Genomic DNA, 19,625 nt, shown 5'->3' on the forward strand with positions numbered 1-19,625 from the left:
CTGATAAATAAAAGAAACTTAGAACATACGATATGCACAAATTCAGAGAAGGGAAGTAGAGACCTACTATAAAAGGAAATGGGCGGCCGAGCAGCGCCCAAAGTGATCCTACACCAAGACTTCTTCCCCAGTTCTCAGCTACAGTCACTAAGATTCAGACGAATTTACTTACTGTACTGTCGTTATACTGGAAATTCATTTAGTCACAGTACGTACCTGCAATGGAAAGAAGTAAATACGTATTACTATCAATGATATAAAAATCAGACGAAACAATAAAGGTTTTCAAGATGACATCTTTGCACATGAATATTGCAGCATGGGGGTACTGTAACCACCACCACCACCACAACAACTACAATTATTATTGTTATCATTATTTTACAATCATTCTCATGAAACGAGCTGGAAGGCCATAAATTGCATAATAAGCATGAAAAAAAGGAATAAATGGTAATAACTGTATACATAAAAAATAATTTACAATAAACAAGACGCCTGCTGTTACTTAAAATTAACATAAGATCTTCAGAGAATATTTTGTTAGTCAACAAGGTTACGTTACGCTTCAATGTTACAACCTCCTCATTTATTACCAGGCAATCAAACGTGCAGCCAAAAACTTAATTCCGCTGCTTCTGACTTGTGTAACGTAAACCGAAAGTTCTCTCTGAGTGAAAGGACTGTAGGTACCTAGTTACAATTACAGATGTCTTCAAATAAATAAAAAGGCAGATCTCACCTCATAGTTAAACTTATTTTTGGTAGCACTTATTCTCCTTAATTTGCAGAGTTAATTCAAGGTACTATTTATGTTTTGTATAATTGTATAGCAACTAACATGGGTATAACTGCACAAGTCCCCAATGTGCATACAAGGGGTCAGGTCCACATTCCAAACAAATCCCACGCGAACACTGCCTACAAGCAAAAGTTCAACCCGATATACCTATGTATAAGAGCAGGGCCACCCCACGGTACACCATGTAAGACGTGTACAGTACGTGAGGGTGTGAATGCGTGTGTGTATAATACTGATGGGTCCATCTATCATCCACCCTTTTCCTCCCGTCATATTAGTCAGAGTGACTCATCTTCTTTGTGCGTTCAGATGTCCCCCCTACTTTCCTTTTTTCGCTACTCCCAATCTATGCAAAAGCTCTCTCTCTCTCTCTCTCTCTCTCTCTCTCTCTCTCTCTCTCTCAAAACCCATTTTTTTTCGCCACCTCCAATCTACACGAAAGCTTACAGGTCTTTACTTGCCACCTCCATTCTGTATGCTAGTTCCCCTACAAAAATGGCATTCTTGTAATATATGATTTGCTGGTCATGTTCACAAAAACTACGTATATTCATTAGCTAATATGACATTTTAACTCGCATGAGGAGAGGGTCTTCCTGTCTCCAATTTTCATTTCGAGGGTTTCATTGGGATGTGTATAAAAAATTAGTAAAGGGACTGATTTTTTCACATAAAAAATCTCATAAAATATAGTCCCTATGCCTCTCTGCCTTTCATTGCGTCCAAGAGTGTGACACGCTCTCAGGGTTCCAGGAACCTGTCGCTTTCAGGCTTCCAGGAACCAATTCATCGCTCAGACATATGGATGTTCCCAAAGAAATACTAAAATAACTTCACTAGTCTGGTCGTGGCACTATTACAATTATATCGTCAAAGCTTAATAATTCAAGTTAATTAACGAAGGGGTGCTCTATCAAATCAATAAGGTTCCACCCCACATGTATTAAAACTGGAAAAGAACAGAGATAGAATAGTTAAACACTATTGAAGTAACGTCTCAATACATTTTTAATAACGGCAAAGAATACTTTCCTACCAAATTAAAATTGTATGCGAAAAACGGTTGCATTTCTCAGAAGGAGACAAAACAATGGTCTTCATATTCAAAAGCAAACAATACTCTATAAGAACAATGACTAGGCACAAAAAAATTCCCAGTTATCATTCTCTTGAAGCTATGAGAAAAATATGAAAAACGAGGAAGAAAGACGTGAATAAAACTTCTTGTAATTTCAGAGAACGTTCTCCACAACACAAAATAAGGAAGAAAAGTCCAACAAGGATCTATATCAACAATAATAATCCTGTGTGAGGCATCAGAGAGCTCTCTCTCTCTCTCTCTCTCTCTCTCTCTCTCTCTCTCTCTGTTATGATTACAACCAGGGGCTACCGTTTAATTCCTGAACCAGGCGAGGAAAGGGGGCTGTGGGCGTGTTTCCCTTATAATCTAGTAGGTCTCCGTGCGCCTAAACAGCAAAGACAGTAAATGGATGTTAACTGATTGACTGTTCATCATGACAACTGGAGGGAGCAAGATAGGACAGAGGACAAGCATATGTGATCAGTAGTTCGCCAAAATGTGTAAAGCACTTGGAGGGCCTCGTCGAAGTAATCTCCTATCCATCGAGATGACCTATCAGATAGTGTGAGTCTTTTCTTTATCTCTTCATCTCCCATAAAAACAATTGAAGGACGTCTGTGTCGCTGTAATCTCTCCAGTCTCCTATATGGACCTTGGCTGTAGCGTATCAGATATTACATAAAATGAAAATTGTCACTTTCATTACCAAGCATGTTTTCGTCACTGCTGGCCTAATTTTACTGTCACTTTTCTAATCATTATCATCCATCCAGAAATAGACTCTCCAGCGCCAAACCTCATTTACCACTTGAGGAACATAACCGCCTGTTGACCTGGAATTAAATTCTCTCCTAAGAAGAGCAGTCTCGAACGGTAGTTTTTTAATCTTGAAAACACCACTTCTTTTTATATTATTCATTCCTGTCCTAAACGTCTTTACTCTATAATTAATAAAAAAAAAACTTCGGTATCCATGGAAATTCTGAATGCTTTCTCATTACACAAAGACACTCATTCAAATAAATTAATACAGAGATGAGAAGAAAAAAATTCCAATTTCCCTTGCCCTTAAAAAGCTCGACTAGGAGAGCTTTACTTATGGAAAGAACACAAAAATACACACAGGAGCATTCATATATCTCTGTTCGCTTCATAAAAAACATCACTTTACTTGTCTCCCTGTCATAAGACTTGAAGTACGTCTTCCCGCACTAATTATACTGCCTTTAACTGTCTCTTCCTTGCAATATTTTGATTCTCAATTCCACGGCGCAATTCGAGGCAGACTCAACGCGGCAATAAGAGACAAGCAGAAATGTTGTGCTGTCATGCGTACCCACAATGATCCCGCAAACAACAGAGATATATGAATCTCTCCAAAACTTAGTGCAACTTTAAAAGTTGTCCTGCAGCAGTAGAGAGAGAGAGAGAGAGAGAGAGAGAGAGAGAGAGAGAGAGAGAAATCTTCCATCCTCTTTTTTCTTCACATAAGGCCATTCTATTGTTTCAGCTTGCTTTACATGTTAACTGTATCTTGGGATGGATCATGCGAATATCTGCTTATTTCGAATAATAACAATGAAAAAATAAATTGATATCAACGGCCGGATACATGAATGAATCAATTCATGCCTTTTAATTGCATAATACCCCAGACGTAAACAGAGATATCTTACTACTCCATGCACCAGTTTGTGTAAGTCCTTGAAATAATAACTCTGGAACATCCAAGCGCGCTACATTTCGTGAGATCTGCAGAGTTTGTCTTCCAATGAGCATCAAAGCATCAAAATCCCTCAGAAAGGTTTATATTTCACGGCAAGATTCTTTAGCCAAAAAATATACGTTTCCTGTTGTTCCGTATCAAGGATCAATTGTACAGCTGAAAATATTTGGGTTCTAAAGCAGGCGTTTTGTGAACAGGTAACTGGAAAAGTAAGTCTAGTAATAATGCCTGATAAATGAATGAAACAGAAATAAGAAGGAAACAAAAGACACGCTAGAACATAGGGGAAGGGGAACCTCCCACAATTTGGCATTAAAGGGAAAGAAACAGCCCTCAAAACCAAGCAATCTGTAGATTGCGGATCTCTGCGAAGTTACCGTAGACTGTGGTAGTTTGGCAGGTGATACGAAGCTCTTTAAAAGGAGGGACACCACTTCATGTAGAGCAAAAGAGACCGAGTTTTCGTACGCGAAAGAGGATGGAGAGTCGAGTTAAGAAAAGTTACTGGTTAAACAATTCAAAGGTCAAGAGGGTCACTTACAAGGAGTGAGGAAAGATCCCAGGTGTAGTAAAACCTTGAAGATACGGGACCGAGATGATTCTGTGTACTCAGAAACATCAGATGTTAAGCATATGAGGGAAAAAAAAGTTACTGAGGCAGTCACAGAACAGAATTAGAGCCATCTGTAGAAAACCTGGCGGACAGAACATTATGTTGAGTCTTACGAATATTTCCAAGTCACCAAGATCGAGGGGACGAGAAAAGTGTTTCACTAAAATCATGGGAAGCAAAAACTAAGTTGGTGATATTACCAACCGCACCTCCACGTCCCCCCCGCCCCCACCTCCCCGCAAATTAAAAGAGAAAAATTGTGGTGTTCGTATTTATCAAGTACATATTACCATGAATAACGTTAAAGGAAATGCAACATACTCGTACAAATTATCATAGTGTTATGGTAAAAAATAATCATTCTTATAATAATACTCCTTGGCAAGAAGTATGCTCCTAAAAACGGCATGACTAAAAACTATGTATTTCCTAGAACAATATACACTTGAATTTAAGCGAAAATACATATAATTGAAGGAACAAGTAACAAGTGAAGCGAAAACGGTAGACTCATCCTTTCATTATCATGCTTTAGCATCATCAGCATTTCTCTTGGGAAAAAGGAATCTGGATAATCGTTGGGCGTTAAGTTAAATACAGACAATCGAGGGTAAGCGCTGTCTGTTGAGCTGCTGCTGGTTGTCGTACAAATGGAGTCTGCACAAGTCTGTAGCAGGGTTCATTAGTGCACAATATTGGGGCACTTTGTCAACCGCCCTACTACCAAGAATATTACCACACACCACCTCTGCGTGGGGGGAGCACCCTCAACTTTGTATAGTACATGGATTCTTGGCACTACCTGCAGATTATAAAATCTATATGCATGTCCTATATGCAAAGCTCAGAGATTCCTTTGAGGTTTTTATGAGACTAACAGAATTCATTTCTCCTTTATTTTCTACCTTCGCATATCAATTAATTGCAGATATCCTCTACTGATTCCCTGTAATTTTTTCCTTCCAACCCACACATCAATTTCGAGACAGAATACATAAAGGACGTCCATTTTCAGCAGAAAAAGTATAAACTCAATCTTCTTAACCTATCACTAGTAAAATCTGCTCATCAACATACAGGGCAATCATATTGAATTTCATGAAAGTTTAAGGTTCAAGATTATGTGGCCTGTGAGCTGCTGCCACTTTCTTGGAAACCCCAAAGGTCTTGGCAAGGTAGCCTCTTCATAAATAGGTTTGTTCTTGGTTGTGCTCGTAAACGTTGCCATCAATGGAATTGTTAAATCACTTGAAAGAAAACGCGTTCAACCGAGATCTCCCTTTTATGTCATGGATTATTCAAAACCGACATCAACTACACACTCCGGTTCATCAGCAATGCTCAAAGAAGAGTAAACTTTCCTAAGCAGCTTAACAAAGGAAACTCTTCACTGACGTACGTTGTGAACATTCCGCAATCTCATTCCTTTGTTTGATACAATAATAACAGTCAAAGTCTTATAAAGACTGGTTGTAATGTTCCGTTTTCTACCTTGCTTCTGTAAACAATTTCAGATTACCTAAACAACGAACCGAGCTTTCCTTGAGTTCCAGAGGATGAATTACAGTTCATTTGATTCAACTCGTACACGTCTCAGCAACAGCATTCTAAAGAACAGCCAATTCTAGAAAGCGATGTTCTAAAACGGAAATAAGGGAAACGTCATGATTTACTGCTCTGTCAAATTATATAACGACGTGTGACCGTCGGGAGTCTCCCCGAGTATATTAGAAAACTCAATAGTTAAGAATATCAGCTAACGGATATACTCCTTAATGAAACTATATCATCTTAATGAGACAACAACAACAACAACAGCAACAACAACAACAACAACAACATCAATAATAATTTCTAATGATACTAATAAGAAAAACTGCATTCTTAGTCATCTTCAAAGGTATGAGAGAGACTACTACAAATACCTGGCTTTGATAGGTGAGAGAAAGAGACCTAGAGACCTGTCACTCACAGGCCAAGACAAATTCGTCCCCTGAATGTTTTCACAAAAACAAGAGAAAGGAAAGAGGGAGAGCAACATTAGAGAGAGAGAGAGAGAGAGAGAGAGAGAGAGAGAGAGAGAGAGAGAGAGAGAGAGAGAGAGAGGGGAGAAGTGTGAGTAATCAAAGCCATAAATACTTAGATTTGCCATCTGTGGAGGGAAGATTCACAGCACAAGACATAATGAGGGATACAGAAGAAGATACATCAAAGTATAATTTATGGGTATTTTTCTTCTTAAGCAGCAATAAAACTGTAGTCTTCTTGAGCAGTTAAACTGCATTACTGTAGATGAATGCCAGTGAAGTAAAAATTAACTATATTGCTAATGTGAACAGGCTCGCATGATTTTGTTTTCATTGTTTGTTGGTATTATCATATTTGTCTTTCTTTGTCATTTATATTATTAACTTTTCTTTATTATTTCTCTTTTACAGTTTATTCATGATTTCTGTATCTCGTTTCCCCTAATCGGCTGCTTTCTCTATCAGGGCCCTTGGGTTTGTGGTATTCTGTTTTTCCCGATGGGGTTGCAGCTTGGCGAACCTTATTTGCTTTAAGAGCATGGCAAAGTAAAAAAATAAATAAATAAATAAATAAATAAAAAATGCATTTGAACATACCACTATATGTAAAAAAAACCATGTATTTAAATATACCACTATATGACTATCATAACAAAAACACTAATCTCCATCAGTGCTTTATTATACAACGAAAAAAATTAATACTGAAGAAAAACCAATACATTTCTCAATAACAAAATGGAAGTCTGCCTCCATACGTGGGACATGAGAGAATGGCGAACAATAGTTACATGACTATAATTCTAAGATCCTTACAGCAGGGTAAGGACGATGGTTAATTTGATGACGAAAGGTACATTTGCTATTATGCATTTAAATTTAATTCAAGTCAAATTAGTACTATTGTTGCTGCTGCAATTCCCAGAAGCCGGAATCATAATTCAGAAACCTCTGGTAGGAACTAAGGTGCTAACTTGCTATAACTTCATAGTGAAGTTTAACCCTGCTTTAAGATAATGAATGAATATTCACGAAATATTTACGAATGAGTAAAAACAGATATAACCTCACGAAACCATCATTACCTGCATAAAAATATCTAACAAAACCACAAAAATACATTTATCTGCAGGAACATGACATTAATTATATTTCATATGCAAATCCTTCTATTTAAAACATAACGGGTGTCAACAAATTATATTATCTTTATAACTAAATCCGAGTTCGCCATTGTTTACTATTAGGTACATATTTGGAATCACCAGGGGCATCTGACCCTGCTAAATGTCATATGCCAACTTTTTTTTATTTATTTTTTTTTTAAATTAAGCAGTCTTGGATACGTCATAGGTGCGTTGTGTTTCCATAAAAATGAGTAATCATCATGTTCTTAGCTGATTTATTAAGCAAAAATAATTCAAGCAAAAATAATTCAAGCAAAAATAATGAGAGTAAATCGATCACAGCCCATGAACAAATGAAGAGTGCTATCAATACCGGGGTACCAATTCCTCCACGTCACTATTCGATGCAGGATCCAAAATATCCAATCGTACTTTCACCATACTTTTCCATGACAACGTGATACATTTTATTAATTTAAGCGAGAAAATTTTCGCCAACCATTACTGAACTGTAACATTTTTTTTTTACAATAACGCAATGAAAATAACACACCGCAAAAATAAAAAATAACTGTCCTTCAAATACAGAAGCAACTATGTCATAGCCAGTGTCATCCTCAGAGCGGTAAAAACCATTGAATTATTATTATTATTCAGAAGATGAACTCTATTCATATGTAAAAAGCCCACATGCCATTGACTTGAAATTCAAGCTTCCAAAGAATATGGTGTTCATTAGAAAGCAGTAACAGAAGGTGAAGGGAAATACAGAAAGAAGGGATCACTTGCTAAATACAGAAAAATAAATTAACAAATTAATATATAAATACATACAAATGAAGAAATTTCACTGTTTTAACTAATCCAGAAAATCTCTTGCACCCTCAAGAAACTGCAATTTATTCTTAATCTATAGGGAGTCATTTTGAAAATGTTTTCAGCCTGTGACAATATTTCTGACAGCACAATTTATTTGTGAGCCTCTATTACTGTTTTTTTTTTAATATAGTATGGGCGAAATCATTTATCAGTCTTATAAAGCGATAATTGCCTGTTTCACGGAATAAACGATGTATATCTCCCATTTTGGACATAAGGTCAACCTGACTGGACACCCCCTACCCAAAGATGATATTCTAAGCACTGCCATGCAAAACGTGAAGTATGTCAATAAACTACAATTTTACCGAAGGTTAGACTTGTGATTGGCAACGAGTCACAAGATTTTAGGATGGTCGGGATGCAACGTCCGTGGGGAAAAGACATTTTAATAAAGAAGTGGGTCTCTTAGCCTCGGCAAAAGTGAGCCGTCTTCGAACGTTCTCTTACTTCGTTCTTTGTTCCTCAAAATGAATGTCACCACAGATGAATCTTCCATAGCATTTCCTTCTTCTACGAAGGATTCTATAATTTAGAATGGTTTAGAAACGATCTGACCTGCTTTCATAGGCCCAGTTCTTCCACTAACAAGGGATAACTATTCTATTAGCACCTCTTACAGTGGTCTAGCTCGAGTTACGTATCCACCACAGTGCCCCTTAATCATAAGAAAAAAACAGAAGGATAAGATCTACCGGGCGTAGACTCCCAAAATAAAAGGGAGCTATGCCTCCAGGACTACGAAAGTTAAAATTATAAATCTGACTTCAAACATTCCGAATACACAGAGAAATCGAAAATACCGGTTTACCATCGTAACTCGCAACGCAATGGCGCAAGAATCCTTCCAAACAATATAAATTTGAATATGCAGTCAGAATCAAGTCAATCAAGTCTGCTACCACTCGATGCTCATTGCTTTCATCTACGGAGTGGGAGTCAGCGGGCTTTCGATACAAAAGTACGCTTGTGGGTAACATTTTTAGACGTGCGATAAAGCGTGGCACCATTTTGAAAAGAATTAGCATGGTATTCAAGGCGTGGCGTGTGAATAACAGCAAGCACATAGAAAATTACCAAGAGAACATAGTTTCAAGATATAATTGAAAGTTTCCCTCTTAGCATAGTTGGTACCAACAAAGGCTCAAAACTTTACGGTTCCACTTATTTTTAACTTTTACAAGGAAAGAAAGGAACGAGGGGTTTTATACTTATTATTCTACAAAATAGCTTTCTCTTGTTTAAAATAATGTAAAACTTTTAATATTCCCCATCAAAGCATTCAATTCTGTTTTATTAAAAAAAAATTATAATCAGAGTAAAAAAACGGCCCACATCACTTAGTTTCAAATAGCATTTGAAATGCCGACCACCCGCAAAAATAAAATGTACCAATATCTCCATTTAAAGACCTGAAAGACTGCAGAACAGAGTATTAAGACTAGTAATATCACCGCCGGTCTGCCTAGCTCTTTCTCTCTCTCTCTCTCTCTCTCTCTCTCTCTGTAATAGTTCCACATTCCCTCCTTCAACCCCACCATCTCCCTAAACCACCACCCATCTCTTCCCTTTATCGGGCTATGAGCCCCTCCGCTCAAGAAGGACGAAAGATAAAAATGCGCAGGAGAGAGAGAGAGAGAGAGAGAGAGAGAGAGAGAGAGAGAGAGAAACTTTTAAAGCTGAAAGGAACATGAAAACACGACTAGAAACAGAAGCGAACCGAATTCTGAGAAGCTTTTCCATCTTTCACACACACAGGAAAAGAAGAGAAATAAACCGCCGCAGCACTTCGCCGCATTGTACTGCTTACAAAAATTTCTCTTTTCTGTGTCGTTCAAAAAGAAATTATGACATTCCACAAAAATCTTCCGGACATGAAAAAAACTAACTAATTTATTTTGATTAAAAATTTCATAATGGTCGTGCAATTACATTATCCGCGGGTCATTTCATGGCTAAATATAATTCTGACGTAAAGGGACCCTCATTATAATTACAAAATCCACATGCATAACTATAATAATAATAATAATAATAATAATAATAATAATAATAATAATAATACCGACCCACGGGCGAGGATGAATGTATAGTTACGTTAATTTAAATACCCACTCTGCCCCTCCTCTGACCTTGGCAGTGAATTATGGACCCGTTCCCAAGACATGGTGATCCCAACAATTGTTAAAAAAGGGCATGGGGCTAGCAACCTCATCCCAAATGACTTGGTGGGAACCGAAAGACTACCATGTTCTGCCGCAACGACGACCCTACGGGCAAAAAAAAAAAAAAAAAAAATAATAATAATAAATAAATAAAATAAATAAATTGTTATATCTTGAGTAACGAAATGGAGAAAATTTAAACTCTTGTTACTATCATTATTAGTATCACTGAAGAATAAAATCAACAATCATTTTGTTTTTACCTGTAAGGTACATTAAAAAAGAAAGCTTTCTTATATGCGTTCAATTATTTAATCACCAAATTATTATAGATGCTATTCTCCAATATAATAATAATAAAGATAGCCCTGAAAATTTAAAAAAAATTCCGGCTTGAATTATGCCTAGGCGGGTAAGCCTCATTTTCCGGATAGAGAATAACAGATGAGGAGCTTCACTGAGAGCATTAAGTCGTAATACTTCATTAATGATGTTTTCTCTGCACGTCATATCAAGCTTCATTAAGTCGTCACAGGCGCTTAATGAGGATGTTCTCCTGTGAAGTTTTCCCCCCTTGCTGCGGAAGGGAACGAACGACAAGGGTACAGACGTTTTAAGGCCTTCACTTCGAAATTCCCCACGCACCACTTTGATGACAAGCCGCCAAATTTAAACAAGAAACAAATGGACAACTCCGGGGAAGAGGTCACCGGAGAATTAAACACAGTACCTTATCAGTTTGTTTACAATAACTTCTTTAGAAGCTAAGCTTGGGCGAAAATCACCATACTATGGTCCTACGTTGGGCAGATAAGCTAAAAATGAAGACCTTATTTCAGTCAGGCATGGAAAATATCACTGCTCTCGATTCATAACATTACTTAGATTGAGGAATTGCGCGTTCCCACACTGGCATCTCTTGCCCAAAACTTTGACGATGGTGGAAAACACAGTAAGAAGTGAAAATTGAGTGATGATAAGAGAGGAGGGAATGGATTCTATGCTTTGGACTATAGTCGAACTGTTCAAGTTCAGCACATCATATATATACGGGGTATGGGTTTATTGGAACACCTTCTCCGCACACGGCATGTGTTGTGATATAATTCATGATTTTTCTATTCTATTGATTACCATATTATTTTCGTCAGGACATATTTAGTACTAAGGTGACATTATAAATGACTCATCCATGTTTGGAATACTGTTCATACATTTGTGGTCCTCTAATTTACGTTTTCTCTTTTAACAATGCTGAGTCACTGGCCATGATTTCACCCCTTTAATAGATCGTGTTTCCATCGCAAATGGGATCGTAGAAATTCTTATACCTGTTGTATTTTGGTGAATGTTGAGTTGGATGAGTTCCCTTCCTCTTATCATGCGATCTCGTAACCCACGCCCCTCACCACTGGCTGCAACTCTTGTAATAGCATTTTTTAGCGACTTTTTTTGAAGGTCAATAATTGCTTCTTCTCATCTGCGGCCATTCAGCACCAGCCATGCCACAAATCGGCATGTGCATCCTTTCTTCACGGAAATTCTTTTTATAGGTAATAAGCAGAGCAGTGTTCCTTTCGTGAATGACCACCACCTCGTCATCTAAAAGCACATATCACCCACTGGATCGTCACTATACATTACCAGGTAAGTTTACTTTCTACTCTTTGATTTTCCTAAACCCTACATACCATTTTTGCTTGCTTTGCATCTTTCAAATTAGACCTCATACACGGCAGTCCTCGATTCCTCTTTTTTTTCCATTTGACAGCCTGGTCTGTACGGCTTCTTTTTAGAAATAAGTAAAATTAAATGAATGATTTGCAATTACCAGCACGCACTCACACACGCACACACACACACACACACACACACACACACACACACACACACACATATATATATAACGAATATATCAATATTATTTGATATATATATATATATATATATATATCTATATATATATATATATCATATAATAATACACCTACAAGTCTTCCCTTAGTAACTTGAAATTCTTATATTGTTCTTTAGGTATTTTAGAGAGAAAAAATAGCTAGGACTTCCCAACTCCACAAACTAAAAGTTCGGCAACAGTTATTTTGGGCAGCAAGACTGAGGGTTAGTGACCCACAATGACATCTGTCCAGATGAGGGAATGAACAAAAACGATTTTTTTTTAAATTTAAGAAGTGCGCGGAAACTAAGGTTTTTTGGGATACACAAAATTTCTATAGAATAACAAAAGAAAAAGATTCTTCGCAGTCCGTGGAAGTAGAGCAACCCAACCCGATCCATATCTGACCTCCCCCGCCCCCCATCAAGATCCAGATTCTGTTAAAATCTAACCGTTTGTTACTAGTTGCGATGCCCACATTCGGTAATATTTCAGCCAAAATCTCCACATTACGTTTTGCGTCATGCAAGGATATTGCAAAAATCAGAGGAAAGCCAGTGCGGCTTTGAATGTAATTTTAACCTTAATATGATTCTTTACAAGTTTCATTCTGGTATTTTTAATCACTGAAGAAAAGGTGCAATGTGCAAAAGAATTTTGAGTCTCTGTTGTGTTTCATTTCGCTGCCAAAAAAATAAGATTTTAATATGCTAAAGTAATGTAACTATATCTTAGATATTGTGCTAAAGTCGAGTTTATAGAAAATTCACTCTTTTTATTTTAGGTTTCGTAGGGTGTGGATTGTAATCTTATTCAAAGTGTATATATAACACCATTTTATAAACATTTATCATAATGAAATTAATCATAAAATATACCAAAAATCCCTAACAACTACCGAATCAGTATGCAGGTCAAAGAATAAATGAAAGTTATTAAACCTTTTACGGACGGACATTCCCGGACACAGTAACATTCAGACATACAAAACTAAATATGCTTTAAAGGATGTCTTCAATTACTAAGACTTTCCTGCGGGTTTCTAGCAAAACTCCAATATTCGGGGCCGCGCAGCATTTTCGTGGAATCAACGAAGAAAAATCTTTCCAGATCGGGGGTGAATCAGCGCCGTGAAGCTGAACAGCGAGCTGCAGATCGATGACGCAAGTGCTTCCAACAGTCGTGTGGAGAATCCATAAGTCGCGGCAAAAGCGTTACGAAGCCAACCTCCCAGAAATGAATTAAAATTTCATATTCTGTGGCAAAATGCGCCCAAGTCCATGTCGTCCGTTGCCAAGGAAACAGCGTCTACCATCGCTTAAGTGACGCTACAGGGTAAAAGCAGTTTGTGAATGAAATGTACAACACAGATAATCATCATTCTTACACGTTGCGTAGTACACGCAAGACAAGTGCATCATTGGCTACAGAAGCTAAATCTCAACACTGGCTATGCGAAGCTACTCAAAATAATTAATCATTATAAAAGAAATATCCCGTTATGTCAGACGTAATTTAGGTCAACTGTAATAAAATTCAACAAGGAAAAAGAGAGAGGAGAGAGAGAGAGAGAGAGAGAGAGAGAGAGAGAGAGAGAGAGAGAAGGAAATGAGTAATTTACGATGCTTTGGTTCTGGTCACATGTATCAAGTGTCTAAAATCATTGAGGAACCAACATTCCAAGCAGGAATTATCGGAATAAAATATGGCCACTATTATTAAAAAAAAAAAAGAAAACACGTATAGCTACGAAAAAATAACAGCAATACCAATCACATAAATAAATAAATAAAATAAATTATACAATAACTTCATCAACAAATATACAAAGGCAGCAGGCGCAATAACAGTAATAGTATGGATACTGTCACCAAAATTCCCGGGAGGGACTGCTACCACGCCTTTAAACATTAAAACCCTTCAAACCTGCGATTTTCTTTCAAGATAGAAAAAAAATACGTGGTTAATTTAAAAGAAAATCTATCTTTCAAAGATTCAGTTGTTAAGCTCAAACCAATAATCATCTATTTAAAAAAAAACGACATTGGGCAAATCCCCTTTCAACGTCACAATATTATAAACATTAGCAGAAACCTGGCAACCACAACATTGCAAACATGCACACGTCTTCGTCAAGTGTGTGATGGCAGCTTTTGTGCATGTGTACTGAATGTTTGTTTACGTGCCACTGAATACGTCTGTGCATGTGCATATCCGCCAAACTGGTAAGGTGGCCAGGGAGAGGCCGAGCCCGAGCACCGCCCTGTTCACTTTCCCCACCCAACGATTGCAACTCACTTTTCCTCTTGGGCGAATCCCGCTTGAGCCTCTTTCCTCTTCCCCTCGGCATCTCCGTCACAGACACGGGTCTTCTATTGTCCTTCCATCCCCTCTTTTCCAGAGGCACAGTCGAACGCGGCGGTAATGAGAACGGTCACAATCTGATACCTTGACGGAGAAAACGACGGGGAGGGCGAGTGTGTTTATGTTCCAGACGGGGACAAGCACTGACAGACAGAGACAGAGACAGAGGCGGCGGCGGCGGCAGCAGCAGCAGCAGCAGCAGCAGCAGCAGTAGTAGCCAGTGGAAGCCAACCACGCACCGGCCAGGATCCAAACAGCTGGGCGCTGGGTGCATGTCGCTCTGAACTTGAGTCTCCCAAGAGTTTGGCTGGTCGATAGCGATATGTGTTTGTGTGTGAGTGTGTTTGTTTGTGAGTCAGCCGCTGCTCTTCTAACCTGTTCGTTTCTCGCTTTGTTTTCGCTCCCACTTTGTAATTGGTCTGTTTCCGTGCATAGTATCCTGAGACATGCAGCATACGGCACAGAATGCCCTGCTTATGCAGTGCTGATAACCGTAGCTGTCGCTCCCTTGATAAATGAGTGGCCATCACAATATCATCATCCCTTTAAGGTATACAACGCTAATAATAAATAACAGTTCATATCATTACATAACTCAGGTATTTTAGCTGCTGAAAGGAAAAGAAGGGGTAAGAGACATCGACAGAATATGCCTCCAATTGATATTTTAAATTCAAGTTCATTCCATTTTCCTTTGCAACAGAGTTCATTGCATCAATTTACATTTAACACTGTGACACTGGATTCATTTTCTACGGTGACACATAATTATACTTCGGGAACAAAAAGCACGGAACTCAAGGAACACAATGATCATTACATAATCATGCCTGAGCAAATATACGCAGAGACGCACATAAGTTTAAAAAAAAATCAAATGTAAATGTATTCACAGAACAGATAAAACACACAACTCATACATGACTTGCATCGTTTCCTCTGTCATGTAAAAGGCGAAGGAGAACCGTAAAAAAAAACAAAAAAACACATAAAATAAAATAAGATCGATAAGAACGCCACTTCTACTGTCCCTTCTCACCGGCCTCTCTTCCTTCACCTTGGAAATATCATCATGTGGTCGTCATTCACCGTTGGTGACAACGTTACGCTGCCATTCACTTAAAAAAAAAAAGGCGCCTATTCCCTTTCGAATTCTTTCCCTTTATCGAACGTTTTATTTGGAAGAGAAGGGGTCGTACAAGTCCGTATAAAATCAACTTAGTTCTCCTATAAGAGATTCTTTAGACTCTGCTTTCCCCTACTACAACAGGCACGTTTACACTCAACTGTCGTCTACTGTAACGTGATCCTTTAAACTCGACTTCCTCCTTCAAGTAACAGGCTCCTTTAAACTCTGCTGCCTTCTAACGCAACAGGCTCTCCTAAACCACTGCTTCAAGTACTACACATGAGTACAGAATCAACTTTCGCTGATCCTTTCTACTGCGATAGACTCATTTACTCTCCTTTTGCAACAGATTCGAGCTGAGTAAACTTCTTGATGTTCCGAAAGATTTGTATTTGTTCAACTTCTTTCTCTTGCAACAGATGCGTACGGATTCGAGTCTTTCAATTACAAGAGGTTCACAGAGATTTAAGTTCTCTGCAGCAACATATTCGTGTAGATATGACTTATGCTGCAACACGTTCTTCTAAGTTTAACTTTATCGTAACAGACACGTACGTAAAGCCTTCAATTATTTCCACGCAAACCCATCCGTATTCATTCAACTTATTTCGACTAAATTTCATACAGCGTCAGCTAATAACTACATGAACTTGAAATCCATACAAGACGACTCGGTCCCGAGTTGCCATTCGAATACGTTATGCGTACGAGAGACCCTCCTTTCATTCTCACTGATGTTGGCAGTTCACCTTCGCAATCTCTGTTAAGCTGATGTTAGGGAAATGCATATGCAAAACTGCTAGTACAGTGATCTTGAAATATATCTACATATATTAACAGAAAATGAAAATGCATTAAACGGTACACATGAGAATATCGAATCATTACATATAAAAAGGAAAAAATTAACAAATTTGCTGAAAAAGCGATAAAAACCACTCACGCAATAAATGTAAGGATAACATACACCCATCCGTTACAAACATTAAGAGGTACCTGTAAACCACTGGAGACTTTTTTTTAAAACTAGTAAACATGTATACGTGTATATGTACATATACATACATACAACATACACACACACACACACACACACACACACACATATATATATATATATATATATATATATATATATATATATATATATATATATATATATATATATATATATGAGTTGGACAGCTGGGGAGTGGGGCGGAGAGCAAAGGGAACAGATCCAAGGGGATTTTGGCTAAGAAATTTTATTACCATCTACAGCGAACCAATCAAGGCTCAATGGGGACTGTAACCGTAAACGGGGACATATGTAAATATGCCCACAAATTCATGAAGTGTGTGACCATATTACAGAAGTTCCTGAATATGTGCGCAACGTCATTTTTTTTTCAGAGTACATACACACACATAATGTATTCGTGTATCTTGTAATCCCTAAGTTTTTGGCTGAATCAGATACTTTTTCTGTAACGTTCATTAGCTGATCATTGTTACAGTTAATAGATATGGAAACAGTTAATATGATTGCGTCAGCAATGGAAAAAAATTGTAACATCTATGAAACCAATCATTCTAAAAGTTGAGCCAGATTTCGGTCAATTCTGAGATAGATTGATTTAGTTGATACAACATGTACAGTGACTTCTTTTATCCTGAGAAGATGACAAACTTGCAATAAAAAGAAGCTTCAAAAACATAACCCTCTGTAGGGGCAGTCATGGAGTCAGATGGAAAAGCAAATATTTAATCAAGATATTTTTTAAAGCTTGTTTTTTTTACAACAATTGTTTGTGCTTAATTAACAGCAAATGGTATATGAGGTCGTAGTACTTGTAAATCATATTAAATATTTATCTATCTTTCAATCAGTGTATCTATGTTTGCGCGCGCGCACAGAGACACACACACACATATTTACATATGTCCCCGTTTGTCCCCATTGAGCCTTGATTGGTCCGCTGTAGATGGTAATAAAATTTCTTAGCCAGAATCCCCTTGGCATCTGTTCTCTTTGCTCTCCGCCCCACTCCCCAGCTGTCCAACTCGCCTATCTTTTCCTTTCAACAGGCTCATCCAGACTATATTTCTGCGGACTTTGTTCTTCTTTTGAGTTGTTCTGAATACTTTTATAAGGCACTCCCACACTCAGAGTTTCTTTACGATTAAAGGAGCCTTGTGGTGGCACGGGCTCTTGCTCCTGGGCAGCCCGTAAAACTCGAAAACATCCAATAGGACTAGTTCATCAGTCTTCACAAAATTTCACGACATTATCTTTCTCAAATCCTATTACAGAAGGTCTATCTCTATTCTTTCCAATGATGAAGTCGTCAAGCTCAGACGAAAACGACAGGGGACCTTTTTATATATTTAGTCATCATTTCTCCAGTAATGTGGCCCATTTCTAACTTGACAAGCATAGTCTCGTATAGACAAATGCTGCTCATTTCCTCATTCCTGGTGACATTTCTCAAGGTTTCCTTCCTTCATTCAACGTTTTATTCCTCTCCGACTCATATGTGCCTCTTTTGAAATATTTGTCTTATCAATTCTACTTATGGTAACTCGAAGATCCGCATCAAAGCAACCTCTCTCTCGACCGCTATCTAGTCTGCCACAGTAATTGACGATGTGGAAATGAACCAAGTGGTATAAAAAATAATTATAGTTATTAAAAATGTTTCAAATTTGTCAGAGATCATGCTACTCGAGCGGTTATATTTTTTATTCCGGGAATTAATCCTTCCGGCAATTTTAATGTCTGGGATGGCAATAATGCTTTCGTAATTGGTTTTGGTATTATTTTTTTTACTTTTGCACAGGCTTAATTCAAAGGCAATTCAGTTCTGTTATCTGCCATACCTTCGCTTCAAAAATAAATGACAATCCTCTTTTCTCACGCATTCTGTGCTCATTCTATGGGTACGGTTTCAGTCATGTCTAAACCATGACGTTGTTAATTTATAATGCATTCCAGTATCATGAAGAGACAACAATACCAAATTGGCTACATTAAGGTCACCTTCGATCTTCGGAGTTCGAGGTACAGTGGTTACAGTGACGTCATCCACTTATCTCCAAATAAGGACCCAAAAAAGGTATTGTTTGTGACCACGAGTCTTTTTTTCCATTTTGGATGCGGTTGCGCCTGATGATACAACCTTTTGGTTTTTCAGCAATTCTAGGGGGATGAGATTCCTCGTCTTACTCCCTTTTTGTCGCACAAAGTAAACTGGTATTCATTTACAGCTGGACGGACTGGCGCTTGTTGGACCCGGATCGAGCGACAGCCCTAGCAAAATAAGACGAGAGCTGTACCAGTAACCATATGCAGCACATCAGTTTTTAAAGATGTTTATGGCTGGAAAAAATGGACTCCGATTGGATTTTCTATATTCGTAATATAATAAGATCATATAAAAATTCAGGTAAAAAATGTCAAATTAGGGCCCACAGCAAAACCAAGTTCAGACAATACGAGAGAAGCACTCTCCTAATTTCAAATTATTCAAAACTGGAGGTTGACATAAGAAAAAAAATAAAAAATCAGTGTGGTCACGGAGGACACGAAATCTACAAGGCAAAAATTGGGATGAGTCAAAGGCAGCTGAAGATGGATAACGTAGTCAAAACCCCTCTATGGCCACAATCCATCACGTCCCTCACACACAACACACACACACACACACACGAGAGAGAGAGAGAGAGAGAGAGAGAGAGAGAGAGAGAGAGAGAGAGAGAGAATTAAATCCTCATACACACACGAAAAGAAAGAGAGAGATATGGAAGGAGAGAGGTCTGGAAGAGCACAACATGCA

At 38.0% G+C, this 19,625-nt stretch overlaps 1 protein-coding gene across 10 annotated transcripts in view; it reads right to left on the minus strand.

Moving 5' to 3' along the window:
• The window catches only part of LOC135219441 (leucine-rich repeat serine/threonine-protein kinase 1-like), a 940,187-nt gene that overhangs the window by 526,768 nt on the left and 393,794 nt on the right, over positions 1-19,625 (minus strand). The window contains exon 1 of one of the 10 annotated variants that reach the window (XM_064256232.1): positions 14,616-14,808. The exons of the other annotated variants lie outside the window; for them this stretch is intronic. Coding sequence (XP_064112302.1) covers positions 14,616-14,667 — 52 coding nt within the window. The 5' untranslated portion in view covers positions 14,668-14,808. Of the gene's footprint in view, positions 1-14,615; positions 14,809-19,625 lie in introns of those variants that run through there. 10 annotated transcript variants of the gene reach the window in all.

This window comes from Macrobrachium nipponense, chromosome 1 (assembly GCF_015104395.2).
Source record: "Macrobrachium nipponense isolate FS-2020 chromosome 1, ASM1510439v2, whole genome shotgun sequence".
Lineage (NCBI taxonomy): Eukaryota > Metazoa > Arthropoda > Malacostraca > Decapoda > Palaemonidae > Macrobrachium > Macrobrachium nipponense.